Genomic DNA, 18,448 nt, shown 5'->3' with positions numbered 1-18,448 from the left:
GCTCCCGGGCAACGCGTCCCGCCGCCTGGGCATGTGCGCCACGCGCGGTACGCTGCTGCTCGAGTGCGGCGCGCAGCTCCTGGGTTTGTTGACGCTGCTCGTCGAGCTTGGCTTGAAGCTCATTGAGCTGCGCCAGCTGAGCTTGTCGCGCCGCCGAGCTTGACGAGGAAGGGGCTGCGGGCGGGACCACCGGTTGGTTTGCCTGCGCGTCCGCCCCGCCATTCCCGTTGTGACCCGGGGCGTTGTCGTCTTGCCCGTCCGCGAGTTTGACCATGAAGCACTCCCGGGAAGGATCGAAATCCCCCTCGCTGGAGTCTTCGGAGCAGGTGAGGCAGTAAGCCGTCGCCAGTTGGAACGAGCGAAGAGCGTCGGGGTCGCGAACCCCGGAGTAGTCCTCGGCCGTGAAGTTGTTCATGAAGAAGTTGACATCGTCGGCGATCGAGCTCGCCATCCCGGGGTAGGATTCGTCGGGAGACGATGCGATGAGGTTGCGGATCGACAGAAGATGATGACCCGGCAGCCCCTCATACTCGATGAAGTTAGCGCTAGTTGACAAAGCGTAGGTGCGAGCGGCGGCGTTGCGCATCCCAAAGGGGAAGGGCGACGGCGAGGTCGAGCCCCTCCTGAGAGACACTGGTGCCGCAGCAGGTGATGTTGCCGGCGTAGATGGCGCCGAGGCACGTGATGACGAAACGGTGGCCCCGTTGGCCATGATGCTGAGTTGCGACATGCCAGCCTCGACCCACGTGGGGGAGCTGTGGCGTGCCGCGCGACGCCGCTCCGCACGTGCTTGTCGCGAACGCTGACCCGAGCGCCTGTTGCGCTGGGCTGGCGAGGTCGGGGCGATGGGGTTGCGTCTGGGCGAGAGGAGCCGCATGAGGTAACCGTTGCCGGTCGCTCCGAACTCGAGACTCCCGAACCAGATCACAAATCCCGCTGGGAGCGGATCCGAAACACCCATGGGGTATAGGTTGGATCTGCCCACCATCCCTGAAGATCAAAATGGGAACAAGAGAGAAAAAATGTCATGCAGCGAGCCCCTACCTGGCGCGCCAACTGTCGGTGTCCCGACCCGGGGGGCAGGATCCCAACTAGTAAATGCTGCGTGATTCCTCGTCCCAGATGATGATGCAAGAGGCAACACAGTAACGCACGATTTATCCTGGTTCCGGCCGCGGGGCCATACGTCCAGCAAAGGGGTTGTGCGAGGGCACCGTATTATCTTGCACCCGGAGTGCTTGTAGTAGGGGGTACAAGCGAGGCGAGAGAGGGGGGGAAGCTCCCAAGTCTTTGCTAGAAGAGGGGTTGAACGTGGCGAATAGGGATGCCGGAGCGCAAGCGATGATGGATCGCCTCTGGGAGCGTCTGAGCGTCCTCAGAGAGAGTGTGTGCTAGTACGAGAGAAAAACCAGAGAGAGAGCTAAAGGAAGCCCGCCTCCTCCTTTTATAGTTATAAGGAGGGGCGGGGCACATGAGTGGGGCGTGGAAGTCGTCGTTTTCCCCTGAATCGCGGGGGTACAGTGGTCAGACACTTGTAGGAAGTACACTGTGGGAAGGCGGCGCGCGTCGCAATCGTCCTGGATATCGTCCCTGGTCCTGCGAAGATCGCGCCGGTCGTCCTGCAGTGTCCCTGCAGGCGGCGTGGTCGTCGCTGATGTATGGTCTTCTATATACGGCGCGGTGGCATTTGGTGGGCCCTGCGGACTAGGGTCCTGCATGCACCAGCGGCAGTAGGGCGCGCGGCGGCCCCGGACCCCCTGGTCGGAATGCGGGCGTGCACACTAGGAGGTCCGGGGGACGCGTGGAGGTCCCGGACTCCTCAAGGGGGGAGGTCCGGGGCTCCGCCCGTGCGTGCTGAGCGTCCCTCTCGGAGGGACACGTGACGTCGCCGGACCCCTTCCCCAGTGGGAGGCGAGTTCGGATGGTCGGTGTCGGCAGAACAGTAACGGGAGCGGTGCCGAGCCTGTCTTGTCCCGCGTCGCATGTCCTACAGTGCTGCTATAGCCTCCGGGATGGCGGAGCGGTGGCCGAAGTCGGCGGATGGGACCCCGGTCACATCTACTGTGGGAGTGGCGGCCTGACGCCGACTGTCCTGGGCGCCGTGGCGGAGTGGCTGGCCTTTAATGCCTTCGTACGGCGAGTGGTTGAGCAGCAGGGCTGTTTGTCCCTTGTGCCGAGGGGTGGCCTCGAGCGAGGCGGAGATGGCTTACCCGCTCGAGGGTAGATCCGCTACCCTCAAGCGAGGCGGAGATTGTCCAGCGGGCCCGAGAGGGACCCTCGAGCGAGGCGGTGATCGTTCCGCGGGTTCGAGGGGGATGTGAATGGGCCGCACGCTGGGCTTCTTTGAGTCCTTTCCTTTCTTCCGAATGGGAAGTGGGCCGTGGGCCTTTGTGGGCCCAGTTGTTTTAACAGGTGCTTGCGTTTTTAAAGCGATCTCAGTACCACGATTAAGATGTCCCTAATCGTGGTACCCGACAGTTTTTCTTATCACTATTAAGTACCACAGTGACTTACAAGTTAAAAGAGCAAGGCAGCAGCAGGGTGGCATGGGCTAACCATAAAAAAAAGACTTGCAAACTTATAATAAAGTATGTAATTAGTAATATATTGAACAATCTACAAACCATCACTGCATATATTCGCAAGAGTGCCTCCATGTAATACATAGGATGATCACACTAACTACTGCTCTGTCACTTGACAAGAAACTGTTTGCATTCAAAGTACCATACTCACTACTCAGTCTCACGAAGGGACTATCCATGGTCATACATACTCCTCTCCGAGCAGGAGCATCTCTTCCCAGGTAAAGAACAATGAAGAAAGCAATTGCAAGAAGGGGCTATGTTGTTCCTCGAAAAGTTTTAGAGGGCAGAGATGGACAGCTGTCTGTCCATCTAATCACAGTGGAGATGAAAACAGCATTGCCCTCAAGCATTTCTTCAATGCCTGAAACATGAAGGACGAGTTTTGAAGAACCAAGAAGCATCAAGCATTACAGTGTAGCAGAAAAATATAACTAATAACTAAACTTTTAAAAGATCATCAAGAACATGACACTGAGTTTACATTGAGATGTACAGTTTCCAATACAGTAAAAGAAACAGATATGTATTATCTTCAATGAGATCGCAGTACAAGGCATTGCAGGTTTGGCAGAATTAAGAAACAGACAGCAGGTATTACAAATTTAACATAGCATCGAGTATCATAATGCAATGTTGTGGGGGTTCTTCCACTACAAACAGAAAGAATTACCAAATGAACTTTATTTTTGCATTTCAAGATGACCTGATCACTGTTCAGCAGTACTTGACGAACCATATAGCCCAATAGTCCTGCCAGCATTTCCCAGTTGATCTAACAGAAACAGGATGCTTGCAATGCCTGACACAACATCCTAATGCTACTAACCATACCAAGTGATGACACAACATCGATCTAATGTAGTATGCCGCTTTATTATGAAATTGTTAGGCATACAGATTACTGGACAACCTAATACTCTTGGATTCCGTACTATGTACACTCCATGTGGAGATATTTCTCTCAACACAACACCTAAATAGAAGAAGAATTGATTCTTTTGCCAAGGCCGCAGCAAGTGCACGTTTCCGTACCTCATTCATTTCAGTGTACAAACTCTGACACTGTGAAATGGTGGTTGCTTCAGGCCTAATCCCGTAGGATGACTGAATCAGCAATCTCCATAAGCGGCTCAAGGCACTCGGGAGAAAACTTGCGGGCAAACATGTATGAACGTGTGTTGTTCGACTTCCTCAGCTCCCTAATCAGGTTCGCCGATACCTCTCCAGGCATGTACATGTGTGGGTGGCCTGCCACTGAATCTGTCCAATTTACCCTCGTCAAGGTATACTTGGTGCAACCCTCAGGATCCTGCATATCCAGCAATGTGGGGAAGTAGTGCTCCTCCGGATAGCATGAATCCCTGCGCTTGATTAGACAGGGTTGCTTGAACTTCTTCCAAAGCCGCATATCCCTCACCACCATGATGGCATGCCTTCTTGTGAGCACAAAAAACTGCGATCCAGCACGGAACTGGTCATATGGAACCTCCGGAAGCATCACGTCATCGCCTCGCGCGTAGTACCTGTCGTGCAGCAGAGTGGTGTCATTGTCCATGTTGTCCATTATCTCTATGAAGCTGCGGTGGCGGCTATGAGGGCCAGCAGTTTCAGAGAGGAGGGCATTGTAGAGGGTAGGGAAAGGGTGGATCGGGATGCAGGACTGCGAGAGGAGCGAGAAGAACTGGTTATTGGGGTCATCTAGGAGTGCTGTGGCGAGGAGGCGGCGTGCCGCGGAGATGAGGGTGGGGGAGGCTCGCTGCGTGGCCTTGGCAGGGACAAAGCGGCCGCGGAAGGAAGGCGTGGGCGGCAGCTCAAGGACGGAGTAGGGGTCAGCGTGGACGTAGAGATTGAAGAGGTTCTTGTGGCCGCGGAAGAACTTCTCCCAGAGCGGTGAGAAGACGAGGTCGGAGTTGGTGAGGAAGAGGAAGGCAATCTTGGGTGCCGGGCGGCGTCGGAAGAAGTAGGAGGCGGCGGAGGTGGGTGGCGCTGGGGTTACCGAAGAGGAGGAGAGGATGGCGCGGCGGAAGAGGGCGAGGTCGTCAGACTCGTCGACGTCCGGGATGGCCGGGAGCGTCTTGGGCGGGAGCAGGCGCGGCGCGAGGAGGAAGACGACGGGGATGGATATGAGCAGGAGCAAAGAGAGCACGAACGGCGAGGTGTATGGCGTCGTCGCCGGCGACGTCATCTCCGGCCAGCGGCTGCCGCGCCTTCGGCCCCTCGGATCAAGATTCGCGGAATGCGAGCAGGCCGCGGCCAATGCAGCGGCGGATCTCGTGGTTTGGTGGTGGTGGTGTAGAGTGGGGATCAGATTTTTCTTGGAGGGAAAAAGGGAGCGCGGATTTGAGAGTGATTGATGTGGACAGTCCGCCTCAAATTGGGCGCAGGGAAAAGGCCCGGCGAGTGGGATCTCGCGATTTGGGGGCTAGCAGCTAGCCGCGCGATTGGAACACGACAAAGGAACAATCGGGAGATTTGGCGCGGAAGGGGATGAACCGGAGGAAATGGCTCCCTCCTCCGCGAATGGCGAACGGATGGTGCCGCGCCCCCTAGGCTCCCACCAGCCGATCGAGCCCCATGCGCGCGGCCGGACCTGGCTCCCGAGATCCGGTAACGGCGAGCCAGCGAGGCGAGCCAATAACGGGGGCAGGACACCGCTGGCCCAGCCGGGAACAGCGCAGCCGGACCAGGAAAACCCGGCGCGGAACCGGGAATGGCGGATCCAGGCCCGCGCGGAGGGCGGCGGGCGACGGGTCCCCTGTAGTCCGGCTGGCGGTGGTGGGAAGCTGTGCTTGGGGGGGGATCTCGCGGGTACCTCTCGCGCCCGGGGCGGAGGCGGCCGGAGAGACGAGGGTGGGGTGAGGGTGGGGCGGAATGGAACGGAACGGAGTGGGGAGAGAAAGTGGGAGGCGGAGGGCGGGGAGGGGACGCGCGCTTATATTTCGTGGGCCTCTGCTCGTCGCTCTCACGGGGCGGTGGGCCCCCTTGCGATTAGGGGGCGCGCCGTGATTAATTAACCCGATGGATGGCGATGTACGCCATTAACAGGGTGGTTAGCTCCGCTAAAAAAAAAACAGGGTGGTTACCTAGTGGTTCGCCCCACTGTTACTTTCGGCCGGCCCGGCGCGGCCTGTTCTCGGAGGATCCCCGCGGTTGGATCCCGCCCGGCGGCGCGAATCTCGACGCAGCGCGTCTCCACCTGGCCCCGCTGGCTGGCTCCGCGTCTAGAAGCGTCGTCGGCCTCCTTGACAGCGGCGGGGGCCAGCTAATCGGGCGGGGGAGAGGATCTACGATCCGGCCCAGTCAGTCCAGTGCAGTCCAGGGTTAACAATTTCGGCGAAATTTCGGAAAATTTTCCGTTTCCGCTAGTTACCGGAATTCGAAATTTCGGTATTTCTCGGAAAATTTCGTTTTCAAATTCAAAATTCAATAAATTTCGACCGAAATTCACCGAAATTCGCCGAAATTTACCGAAATTTCGGAACGAAATTTCGTTTCCGGTAAACACCGGGATTTGACCGGAAAACGAAATGGTTAACCCTGGTGCAGTCACGTCACGGCGGCGCGGGATCCGGCCATGACGGTGGGGAGGAGGCCAGGCGGGCGGAGGCTGACGAGTGGGCCCACGTGTCGGTGGCCCACGTGACGAGTGGGCGGAGGCTGACGCGGGATCCGGCCATGGCCGTGGGAAGGCTTGCGCGCTCCTTGTCGTCCGGTTTTTTTTTTATTAATTGGACGGCGACCGGGTACTCCGTAGGTGGGCTGCCGCGTCGCATGGACAACGCGGCGACGCTGACCGGGACGAGAGAGATCCCGGGGCCACCATGCCGTCGTTGCAGCCACAGGCCACAACCACCTGCCGCCCATCAGGTAGAGCTGGGAGTAGTAGCAGCTGCCATGCTCTTCGCGTGTCTTGGGCTCCTTGTCCGCACGCTTTGGATTTCTTCTACGAGTAACGTGCGTAATCTCCGCTCGGAGCAGGCGAGCAGCTGAGCAGTTGAGCCATAATTGTAGCCTTGTTCGGGCGTTTGGCACCAGCCCGTACGGAATTCGTTTTATTTAAAGAGTGAGTGAAAAGGTTCTTTTTTTTAACTAAAAAGTTGGTGAAAAGTACTCCTACGTAGAACATGCATACATTGTTGCATTGTTGATTATGCTCGGTGATAGTCTCTGTTGCAGAATCTTGACATTCGGCTCCTCGAAAAAAAGTCTTGCCATTTGGCAGTCCATGCCAAACTCGATGGTACAGGGATTCTTCTATATGACATTATCCTACGAGTGCTTCTTTGGTCCTCTGATCACGTAGGATGAGATTATACCCCCCCATGAAATTGCAAGGGAATTTCAGTGTCCATTTAGTGGTCATAATAACATAAATATAGTGCTAGAGAGTCAAATTGTGAGCAATGAGCGAAAAGGCTTCTACGTTATCTGGTTAGATAGCTCTAGTAACACTCCTCATCTCTCTAGATTCAACTCCCCCTTCAGACCTGGTCAAGTGCAAGCACTGAGATTATATAGTCACTCCTACTCTGGCTCGATCCAAAACACGGAGCACTTCACCTTCGCTTAGCCTTTGTACGGTAGTACTTCGTCTTCCCGTTCCGTGGCATGATCTCAAAGTCTACGTACGGGCCTTCAGCTCCACAGGTGACCAGATGTGGCGACTTTGCAGCGCGATCGAGACGCCCAAACCTCAAAGTCAAACGCAGCGTTTAGTTCATAAAAAAATTGCACAATATCTATCACATCGAATTTTCGTACACAAACATTAAATGCAGTTAAAAAATAATTAATTACACAATTTAACTGATTAAAGTGAGACGAATTTTTTAAATCTAATTAATTCATGATTGGATATTAATTACTGAAATGTACTACAGTACCTAAATCCAAACTTTTTCACCAACTAAATACCCCCTAATTTAGTTGAAGTATTGCTTGATTTCCCACTGCTTTTCAGGGATCTCAGTTCTGCTTCTCCCAAGTGACCACACCTTGGATCGAGCCCAAACCCTGTGGTGGTTGTGGTAACATGTCGATTGTTGAGCACATTCACACTTGAAATCCACATCTGGCCGGGGCGACAGGTGTGTGAGGCGAGGCTTTGAAAAGCGTCAGGAACATGCAGCTAGCTCCATTACTCTACTACGGGAATGCTGCGAGATCTGATCTGATCTGATCCGGGTCTGTGTCAGTGCCAGTCACCCCCGGATCAGGAGGCGTGCGCGCCATATTTCAACGATCTCATTGGTCGGGAGGCACCAGCGGAGGTGTGGAACGCATTGGATTCTTTTCTTGCCGTTCTTGTACTCGGCCGCCCCGGCAAGCAACTCCTCGCCATTCCTTCCCCGCCCATGTATCTGGCCATGCCATGTGTAAGGAACTTTCTCAAAGTTGTACTACACATGTAATTCAAACCTTTCAAGTTTCATGTTTCAGCTTAGATCCAGAAGCGTTGCGACGAAGATCCCTCCATACGACTCCCTGAAGCCAAATTCAAAATATTGGGAAATTTTCATGGAAACCGAGCTGAGCTGTTTCCATGAAACTCCTCCAAACATCCAATTATTCAAGGGCTTGTTTAGTTGTTTACATGTAAAAATTTTGCAAAGAAATCTTGCTAATTTGAAGTACTAAATGAAGTCTATTTATAAATTTTTTTTGCACAGATGGGTTGTAAATCGCGAGACGAATCTAATGATGCTAATTAATTCATGATTAATTCATAATTAGCGGATGGTTACATTAGATTCGTCTCGCGATTTACAGCCCATCCATACAAAAAGTTTTGTAAATAGACTTCATTTAGTACTCCATACATGTGTCAAAACATTCGATGTGATATTTTTTTGCGTTTACGGGTATAGATGTAAACAGAGCCGAAATCTAGTATGGGCACAAGTCATCCTACTGTCCATGGTTTTGGCAGCAGAGATCCCAAACTGTTTGTTATTGCTACTCATCGGCGCCTGCAGAGGCACACATGGCACGCCACATGATCCCAACAGAGGGGGAATTCACGCACCACATGACCTCACTTTTCCGACCAATCATCGATAAACAAATCTGCAAGCCATGCAACTTTGACCTGAATTATTGTACGATCAAAGGTATACCAGCAGAGGCCGGTGCTCTGCAACTGCAAAAGCAGGATCACAGTTCCCAAGAGACTCCCCCCCCCCCCCCCCACACACACACTTGATGAAGAGCTCAATCATAGATAGCTCCTCTGCTCAATCAACATCATTCTGTTTAAGCAACTACTTTTATTTAAGGCCGCAATCAAACCAGAGAATACGGGTGTGCTTTACATGTTGCAAAGCAGGATTTGAAACAAAAAAAAAGAATATCGTTTAAAAAGTAAACCATGGCTCCTATAATGCCTAGCATGCATGCTAATATAAACATAGGTAAAGCTGAAAGTATGGCCCTCGTGGGTCCTAAAATATGCCAATTTTAAATGAAGTATGCGCGCGTGCATCTGATGGTACATCATCAAAGAGCCATTGATCAAATCTTGCAGCAAAGATTTGACAACAAATATAAAAAGCGAGCATACATTTCGCAATCATTTTTTAATCACAGAGAAAAGAAGGGTGCACACAGCAAAGGATCATTGTTTTGGGGGCACAACACAACACAGGTCCTCCTTTCGGCTGTTAGAACTTACAGGGAAGGTGAAAACATAAGAAATGACGGCACAACACACCAGCGACGTTGCACAAAGGAATAAGGAACAAAGCCCAAATCTAAATGCAGGATGTCGTTTGAGAATGTTATGTACAACAGATGTACCATGCACAGCTGGAGAAAAACACAAAGAACCGCCGCTTATAGATTGGAAGAACAGGAATGTGTTATCAGGCCTGTAACTCAACTTGCTTCCCACCTTGCTTAGCAGTGTCTGCCCGTGCTTTTGGATCAAACTTGTTCATCGAATTCCTACGAGTTGGTCCCTTTCCTGCTTCCCTGCCAACTGTTTGGACATATACATAATAAACAAAATTCAAACTTACGGAGTGATGGGATGCAAGACAACATAAGGAGAGTTGTTTAGCTAGTGTATCTCTAGAACGATTCATAGAAAAAAACTAAGCATGAAGACTAATTTAGGAAATTTCTTATTTCACTGTTTAAAAGAGCTTTAAAAATTTCCTTGGGAAAAATACGTTTTTGGCAAGCACACCAGTTGAGCTCGATACTGGAAAATCGGAAAAATGCATGCTTCAAAACTCAAAATTAGTGGGGAAAATATGAAGTCATAAAACTCGTGCAAGCTACACTAATTGGTATGCGGTTCTATATGGTTAGTTGCTTTCAGCTACAAACTTCCGAAATTTGCTCGATGACTTGTTCTGGAGATGCTTGAGTACTGTGTATCAATACGGAAAACACTGGATAGCTTGGGAGTGACACGTGTTTACCGTTATTTGGCAGGGATAACCGCTTCTTGGCTGGTGTATTCGCTTGCACAAGCTTATCTTTCAGATTGTGCTTAGCCTTAGAAGCTACATCTGTCGGCTGGGAGGTGACTTCCTCGAAAACTTCATCTGTAACCTTTGCCTTTTGTTTGAATGATCCCAAAGAGGTGGACGGCAATACATTTGCTGGTCGCACAAATGAAGTACAGCTAACATCTGAATATGACTTCTTGTGGTTTGCACCTTTCTTCTTGCTCAGACCAGGAGTGTTTGATGCAAGCACTTTACCCTTTGGTGTGATCTGAGACTTTGTTTCCAAATCCTGCTTATCTTCATGTGTTGACATACTCTCTTTGGCATTACTGTCAAGTAATCTGTTCTCCCATGGACGTACAGCCATCCACCTGTCCAACCAGTTTGACCCCCAGTGGTTGTCATCAAGTTCGGGACCTTGCAGACTCGTAGATTTTTGTTGCTTGGAACCAGCTTGCCGCTGATCAGGATGAAAAGCACTTCTTAGTGACCTCATAACTTAAGAGATATAGAAAGACAAGCAAAGTTTTAGGGGCAATAATGGTTGTTTATATTGTAAATAAATTATAAGCTACCAATAATTTGCTATGCCACTCAAATCAATAATTTTGAGAAACTAGTAATGTCACATTAAATGTATCAAGCTTCAAGTTGGTTGTGTTGGTTTATATGCGACAGGTAGCAAGACAGAATGTATTTCAACAAAACAAAAGGTACAGATGCAGTTATTAACTTATTGTTCATATCTATCACGGATGTCGTGCTTTTCATAACCCATATTATCCTTCTAACTGGTGTCTTCTGCCAATCTATCAACTAATTTGCAGGCTCAGCAAACATGTAACACGTCCTGCCTAATGGAAGGGCATCCATTCCAAAACATCTTTCATGATGGTCATCATATCTACTTCTCTGATTAATGGGCTATAATCAAAGAAAATATCAACAAATCCTCAAATGTTAGACCATCGAGCTAATTCGCTCAAGAAGTTCTATTCTCTTCACAACCTAGCATTTTTCAACACAGTAGATGTACCCCCAAAAATTACCTGATGAGTCAAAGCATATGCCATTGCCCTCTCACGTTTGGCAGCAGCTTCTTGCCTTTTCAATGCCTTAGCTTGCATTTCCTCCATAGAACCAATACTACCACACCAGCCTCCCTGCATTTGTTGTCACCATAAAAGCCATAAGAAGAAAGGAAGATATATCAAAATACAGAGTACAGTAGACAGGAATCATCACACTTATTGACTTTCTCAGTTTTACTAGTTGGTAAAAAAATCATGCAAAACGCAAAGGTACGTCGCACACGAAACCGCTCGCGTCGCCCCAGGAAGGGCGACTCGGGCGGACCTCCGCCTGGCGCCGCCAGAGCCCCCCCACCGCCGCCGCCTCTGGCCCCCGCTTCTCCTCGCCTCCGGCCATCTAGCTGGTGGTAACGAGGAGCGGGGGTCCGCAAGCTTCAGCAGATCTTCAGATCTGTTTTTTTAGGTTTTTTTTCCTTTTCTCCAGAATAATTAGGCTAGGGTTTATATTGTCGTTTCGATGTTTTCGATCTGGCTTTCTATTTTGTACTGGATTTCCTCCATGGTATACGTCGTTTTCTCCGATGGTGGCGTGTTCCTCGTTGAGGGATCGAGGTATGTTGGCCTAGTCCTCTTTGAGGAGGGATTGGATCTATTTTCCCCTTCGGTGGAATCATCTTTCTGGCCGCTGGTGTTACCACTGGCGGTGGCAGATTTATCCTTCCGGTCGCCCTTGGTGATGGCTAATGGCAGTGTCGGATCTTATGGTCGGCTCAACCTTCAGAAGATATGGCTGATGTGCTTTCGGCGCCCTTTACTCCCTACAGTGGTTGAGCATTATGCGCCTCTTTTGCGGTCTCCACGATTGTGGAGTCTTCTGTTGGTGGAAATTGCAATTCATGTGGCCGGATCTGGTGAAGTTCCATGGCGATGGAGTTTTCCATGGCGATGGAGTTTTCTGAAGCAGTGGACTTCGCCGGATGCAAGGAAGATGAAGGATAGGGACCTAGTGGCGTGCTTTAATGTAATTTTATTTTATGTTGAGGTCGAGTTGTAAAAGGGGTTCTATTTTAATGAAATCTGATCCCTTTCTCAAAAAAAAAAGTTGGTAAAAAAATCATGGACGAACAAAAACAATTGCTGATATTTATTGTTCAGGCCAACGAGAACGGAACATATTATATATAAACTGACCCAAAAAGCGCTAGTAATTCAAGATATTCAACTGGAATCACCGAAACACACAAAAATTGAATACCATATAGCAGTGGTTACAACTTACAAGCAAGTCGACTCATATGCATTCTTCCTTTTTGAAACAGAAAATAAGTTGGTTGACTTGCTCCTACGATATGTTTTTCCCAACCAAGGGACAGTGCAAAATTTGTAATAAGTGAGACATCTGGAAGCATGTTGATTTCCAGAGGATTATGTGGCCTACCTCAACTTCTCGGACATGGTTTTCATGATCATCTTGTTCAGGAATCATTTTACGTGCCACTTGATTTTCTAAGGCAACACGAACTTGTCTGGCTCGGACACGAGCTTGGGCTTTTACCAGTGCTTGCATACACTGAAGTGTCTCTTCTGTCTGACTTCTAATAGCATGACCCCTTATAAGGGCTTGAAGTAGAACTATTCCTTTCAAAGCTCGTAAAGCACGTCTAGCCTGGTAGATATGATCAAAAGGTTAGAATTCCAAACCACAAGCAATATGTAATCATGAACTAAAACATTTCATAAAGCTTTTGATTCTTTAACTAGTGCTTCACTATGCAATAACACAATTTTATCTGAACAAGTCAGGAAAAGAAGCTTCAGTTTCCTAGTATTCCAAAATGATAGAATTGCCTACAAATTTCCCATTTTCTTGTCTCATCTGGTTTTCACATAGATTGCAGTGGCTCAAAATTTCCAAGTTGCTTAGTTGGATAAATCATGGAAAAATGAATACAGACAGTCAATATTTACTATAATGATAGCATACCAAGAATGCTCGAAAAGCAGACTGGATAACTGTTGCTGCCATATCCTCTTTACTTTCATGTTCAGCCTGAGAGACATGGGCATTGAGTGATGTACTGTCAGGACAAATCGAATCTGAAATCGTTTGTGTATTGCTGTCATCAGTCAACGCTTCACTTTGCACTGGAATTTCTCCAACTGCAATTTCACCTTCAGGATCCAAAGAATGTTTCCGTTTGTGCAGCGACTGATCAGCAGAGCTCCACTGCAACAATTATAATTCATTTTTATGGTGACAAACTAAACCAATTGAACCAGATGATAATAAGGTAAAATACAATGGTGATAACCAACAAGTCAGGTTGGACCGCATGAATGTATGACAGATCCTCATAAAATCGAAAGTTTTAAGCATCATAAATACATATAGCATACAAGTCTGGTAATATTCCATTCCTTGAAAGCCAGTGGATACCAGAGCCAGTTCATGACAGACAATATATAGTTCTTATGTATGGTATTCAATTGGACAGAATTATAGAAGCAAATAGTCAAAATGAACTAGTGCATGACAAGGTTTAAAACCGCTAAAGCTTCAGAACTATAAAAAACTACAACTGTACGAGAGTAGCTAAGTGTTTCAGAGGTAGCAGCTTAAGTTTAATCACTTTCAGATTTCAATATCTAGGAAAGCAAATAAAACCAAGTCTTAAAGAAAGATTCCCTAGAGTAAAGGACATTCAATAGTCTAATTGTGCACTGATCAATCATCGTAGCGCGATGGCAGCGCCTCCCGTTGTGGAGCGTGCCCGCCCAGGTTCGATCCCCGTCGGGGAAAACCTGGGTGTCGCACCGGGATTTATTCCCACACAGGTTCTCCGCTGGCCCTCTTCCGACCGTGCTTCGGCACATGAGCAGGCATCTTCGGAGGATAGGTTGTAGTAAGTCTTAGCTTGCTTGTAGGGGGTGTTGCGTGTGGTGTGAGTGAGTGTGTGGTGTGCCGTGTGCGTCTACTTGTGAGTTCAGATACTACAACTTGTACTCTAGCTTAGGTCTCTCAAAAAAAAAAATCATCCATCCATCCTCACTAATAGGCCAACTAAAAATTAAATCAGAAAGATGACATCAAGTGCTCAACCACAACTTTGCTAGTCTTTTCTTCTCTTTAGTAGGTCAGGGTACAGAAGCACTGACACTGATAATTACTACATATTATGCGCTAACCATCATTCGCTACATCAGTGCAGATTTTATATGCAGGGTTTGCTGGCATTAGCCATAAAATTTCAATAATATTTCCCGTCATGTTCCATGCAATGATGTAATTACATATTTGGTAGAAAACCTAATGGAATACACGTGTTGTCTTTTGGGGCACTACTGTCCACTGAAAGTGAAGCATATTGGTTGGGGAAGAAACTTGTGACAAAGACATGCCAACAACAGAAGTTCTGTGGCATCCAATGAGCCAGTTTTGGCAAACCTTTTATTCTTTCAGTTTATCTGATTCTTCAAGGTTTGTCATGTTCTCACAGAGAAAGACAAAGAACAAGTATAATTGCACCACCATGTTGAGCCCATGTAAACAACAAAAATAAGAAAATACATAGAATAAAGGAATTATGCTTCATAATATGGTACTCCTAAAATGAGCCAAATATTACGCATGGGCCATTTAATTCGGTTGCAAACTAATAAAGCTAGGTGGAACGCCATGACTTACAATTTCACTGCTTTCAGCATTTTGTCCCTTTTGTTGCTTTTCTGTGTTGTGCCCTTTTTCTTGCTTCCTTATGCCGACCAAGGATTTAATCCACTTGGATGAGATACCCATGGTAGCCCCCTCCTTCCCTTTCGCTAACTCAATGACCTAAGACACAATGCTGCAGATGTGCAGTGATTAATGCGCTATATGAGTAAAGTGTCACAATCTACTTAAACTTAAGGTAAAACTAAAAGGTGATGGGTTACGGTCACTGAACTGAGAAACTGAACATCAAAATTGCTGAAATTTAAAGCAATGTGTAGTGGTACTACTACTACACTAATAACGCAACAAATCACTAGCACATGCAAGTTGTTGAAACAACACACAAGAACAAATATATGCAATAGTCTATTAGTTATATGCAATAATCTATAGTCTTCATATGAAGACCAAAAATAAACATCGTCAGCACAATTTATGAAATCCAGTTATTAATGCAATAAATAATCTAACTGATATGATAAGGTCAGTCAGAAACAACCACTATATTCCGTGAGCCATCACTCTATGTGGTGGTGGTTGGTGGTTGCCATTCTCACAGATATCACGAATACAATACTAGTCAAGACAATGACACCAAACTTGACAAGTAGCGATAGCAACTGCAATTTAAAGACCTAAATCTCCAGTCATTGAACAACATATTAGGTACATCAGTGTGAAACTGATAAAAATTCTGAAACACACTAATTGAAATAATTCTGAAACAAATTTACAGTATCTCAAAAAAAAATGTAATGGCCAACCAATTTTCAGAAGTTGTGTAGTGGTACTACTACTACACTAATAACGCAACAAATGACTAGCACATGCAAGTTGTTGAAACAACACACAAGAACAAATATATGCAATAGTCTATAGTCTTCATATGAAGACCAAAAATAAACATCGTCAGCACAATTTATGAAATCCAGTTATTAATGCAATAAATAATCTAACTGATATGATAAGGTCAGTCAGAAACAACCACTATATACCGTGAGCCATCACCTGTGATCGCTCCAGAAACAGAACTATAAACAGTGGACCTAAAGAAGCAAAAATTGCAAGAAGAAAATTCACTTCACACAAGCAGAAGTAAACGAAAGCACTGATGATTGCCTCATAAGAAAAACAGCCCTGGGAATGTGCATCTTAAATTATGTAAAGGATATCAAACCAAACCCAATGGATATTGCCACCACTAATTTCCTCCAAAATTGAAAAAACGTTACGTTGAACAGAATAGAAAGGGGAAAAACTTGGTAAAAGTCGCACCTTTGACCTTTCCGACACTCCATCTAAATTCTTCCTAGCAGTGTCGTTGAACATGTACTCGAATAGACCCAAAAAGCTCCAAAACTTCCCCCAAATTGTAGCATCAATGGATACATAAGAAATGCAGCATCCTTCGGCAAAGACACACTTTTAACTTCTCCCCAGGCAGGCAAAACCGAGGAAATCAAGCATATCCCAGACGGCGAGGCAAAGCAGAGAGGATCAAGCGTAGCTCGGACGCCAGGTCACTCCCAAAATCAAGTGAAATGCGCCCCGAATCCAAGAACACGCGCGTCAATCCCTCAAGAGCTCCCAAATCAGACGAAATCCGGACCCAAAACGAACATGACCCAAAAGACGAGCGCGAGACCCAAGGGCGCACATCGCCGGTTGCCACGCCGCCATGAATGCGCGATTCTTGGCACATCAGATGGGGGCTGGGACTCACCTGAGCGAGAAGAAGAGAGATTTTGCTCGAGACGGGAGGGCCGGGACGAGAGAGACCATGCCCTCCCCTCGCGTTCCTCCGTCTGTCCTCTTCCCCCTTCTCTTTTGTTCGTGCGCTTGGACTTCGTTCCTTTTTTTTTCTCGTTTTTTACCGGCGCTTTTCGTCGCTTTGAAGGGAAAAAAAGGTGGTTGCAGTTCGAGGAGATCACATTTGGCTGCGACGTTGCGTTTAGTTTTCAAAAAAATTTGCGCAGTACCCATCACATCAAATTTTTGGACACATATATGGAGCATTAAATATAATTGAAAAAAATAACTAATTATATAATCTAACTGATTCCTACGAAATGAATCTAATGATGCTAATTAATTCATAATTAAATATTAATTATCAAATAACAACGAAATGTGCTACAATAGTTAAATCTAACTTTTTCACCGACTAAACACCCTTTTTATAAAGGCCCTTTGGGAAATGTGCACTTTGTGTTTCTAGCGCGGGGGCCGGGGGTGGAGGCGGCAGCGTGGCAGGCTGGCAGTAGCCGTTGGGATGGGGTGGCGGTATCTGAATTCTGGAAAGAAAGCGAGGGCTTGGTTGTCATATTCAGATGCCCAGGGCCCAGCACAACTTCAAGCGTGGGAAAGCAGCACTGAGTTTCCTGTAGAACCGTTTGCTGTAAAAAATGCTCGTACATGTCTCTTTTGCATCCTTAAAAGAGCATTGGTAGTACATTTTCCCCCCTTCCATTCCATAAATAAATAAATATGAGCCAAATTGCAAAAGTCCATGATCTTTTTGCAGCATGTTAGTATTCGATGTGTTCGCTTGGCTTGTCAGCCAGCCAATCAGCAATACTGTTCTCTCAGACTAAATCAGCACCAGCCACCAGCTACCAGCTAATTAGCAGTATTGTTCTCTCATAACAAATCAGCGCCAGCCACCAGTCACAGCCAAGCGAACACAACTATTGTTACTGGTATTACAAAGTGGCCACTCAATCATTGTATTCTTCATCCAGTGCTAATTCCCAGTCAGTTAAAAACATCGATTTCCATTCGGTGCATAGTCCCACCCCTCTTATTATAATGATTTCCGTAGCACTAATAAAAATACTAAATAAGTAATTTGATGACATGACAAGTGAGTTAATGTGAAAAAAATAGACATAATTTCTCATGCAAAACACTATGTCTATATAAGAACCAAGAAAGGGAGAAAGTAATAGGATAATGTAAAGAGAGAGAAGAGATAAGATTGGATGATATTTATTTTCTTCATTTATCATAAAAACTATACATTGAGAAGATAATGTCTATGGGTAGACATCATTTATAAACACTATAGATTGGGGATGACCTAAGTAGAATTGCGCTTATTCTGAGACGGAGATAGAATGCCATTTGGTAGTTACTTTTAAATACAAAACCATGTAGTTGGCCATCATAAGAGCCATGGGAGAAATTTACATGTTTAATCCCTTTTGCAGGTGAAAAATTGAGAACAATATACCTGATTTTGGGTAGTATCTTTGTGTCTCCACTTCGAGCATCAGATGCACAACTAGGGATATTAATTGGTGACATTTAGATGCATCTCTAACTTTTTTAGTTCAAAATTTTATACTACTTCAAATGAGGGTTGAAGGTGTACATAAGGATTACCAATTAACAACCCTATATACAACACAAGCCCTTAGTTGTTTAGATATACAATACTTATTTGAAATCATGTAATCACAGTTGAATCTATACATTTATTTCTGTTTATCTGCTTTCAGCTTATTTCAATTTGTTCCAGTTTATTCTCTTTTATAGAATACTATTAAATCAGTTGAAATTAACCGGCTTTTTTTCCAGCCTAACAGAATCATAACTATAATTGCAACCACGGTCATGGAACATTTGATAGAACGAAACTTATTCGATTTCCTTTACGCATCT

At 46.8% G+C, this 18,448-nt stretch overlaps 2 protein-coding genes across 3 annotated transcripts; both read right to left on the bottom strand.

The window, feature by feature from the left end:
- Positions 1-2,578: 2,578 nt before the first annotated feature.
- On the bottom strand, positions 2,579-5,492 carry LOC120687969 (glycosyltransferase BC10-like). Its single transcript, XM_039970084.1, has 2 exons — positions 3,621-5,492; positions 2,579-2,949 (listed from the first exon to the last, which is right to left on the bottom strand). Exon 1 carries the CDS (start codon positions 4,771-4,773, stop codon positions 3,676-3,678), a length of 1,098 nt encoding a protein of 365 aa, XP_039826018.1. The 5' UTR covers positions 4,774-5,492; the 3' UTR covers positions 2,579-2,949; positions 3,621-3,675.
- A 3,637-nt stretch (positions 5,493-9,129) lies between these two features.
- LOC120687968 (protein IQ-DOMAIN 1-like) lies at positions 9,130-16,662 on the bottom strand. 2 transcript variants are annotated; one of them, XM_039970082.1, is made up of 7 exons: positions 16,509-16,662; positions 14,759-14,918; positions 13,058-13,300; positions 12,512-12,739; positions 11,092-11,205; positions 10,013-10,502; positions 9,130-9,564 (listed from the first exon to the last, which is right to left on the bottom strand). In XM_039970082.1, exons 2-7 carry the CDS (start codon positions 14,867-14,869, stop codon positions 9,449-9,451), a joined length of 1,302 nt encoding a protein of 433 aa, XP_039826016.1. In that variant the 5' UTR covers positions 14,870-14,918; positions 16,509-16,662; the 3' UTR covers positions 9,130-9,448. The 2 variants fall into 2 exon arrangements, with proteins under 2 accessions (XP_039826016.1, XP_039826017.1); XM_039970083.1 differs by lacking the exon at positions 16,509-16,662 and adding an exon at positions 16,061-16,478.
- Between the last annotated feature and the right edge of the window lie 1,786 nt (positions 16,663-18,448).

This window comes from Panicum virgatum, chromosome 9N, assembly GCF_016808335.1.
Source record: "Panicum virgatum strain AP13 chromosome 9N, P.virgatum_v5, whole genome shotgun sequence".
Lineage (NCBI taxonomy): Eukaryota > Viridiplantae > Streptophyta > Magnoliopsida > Poales > Poaceae > Panicum > Panicum virgatum.
The sequence above is the reverse complement of the archived record's forward strand: the minus strand, read 5'-3'. Positions and strand labels throughout refer to the sequence as shown.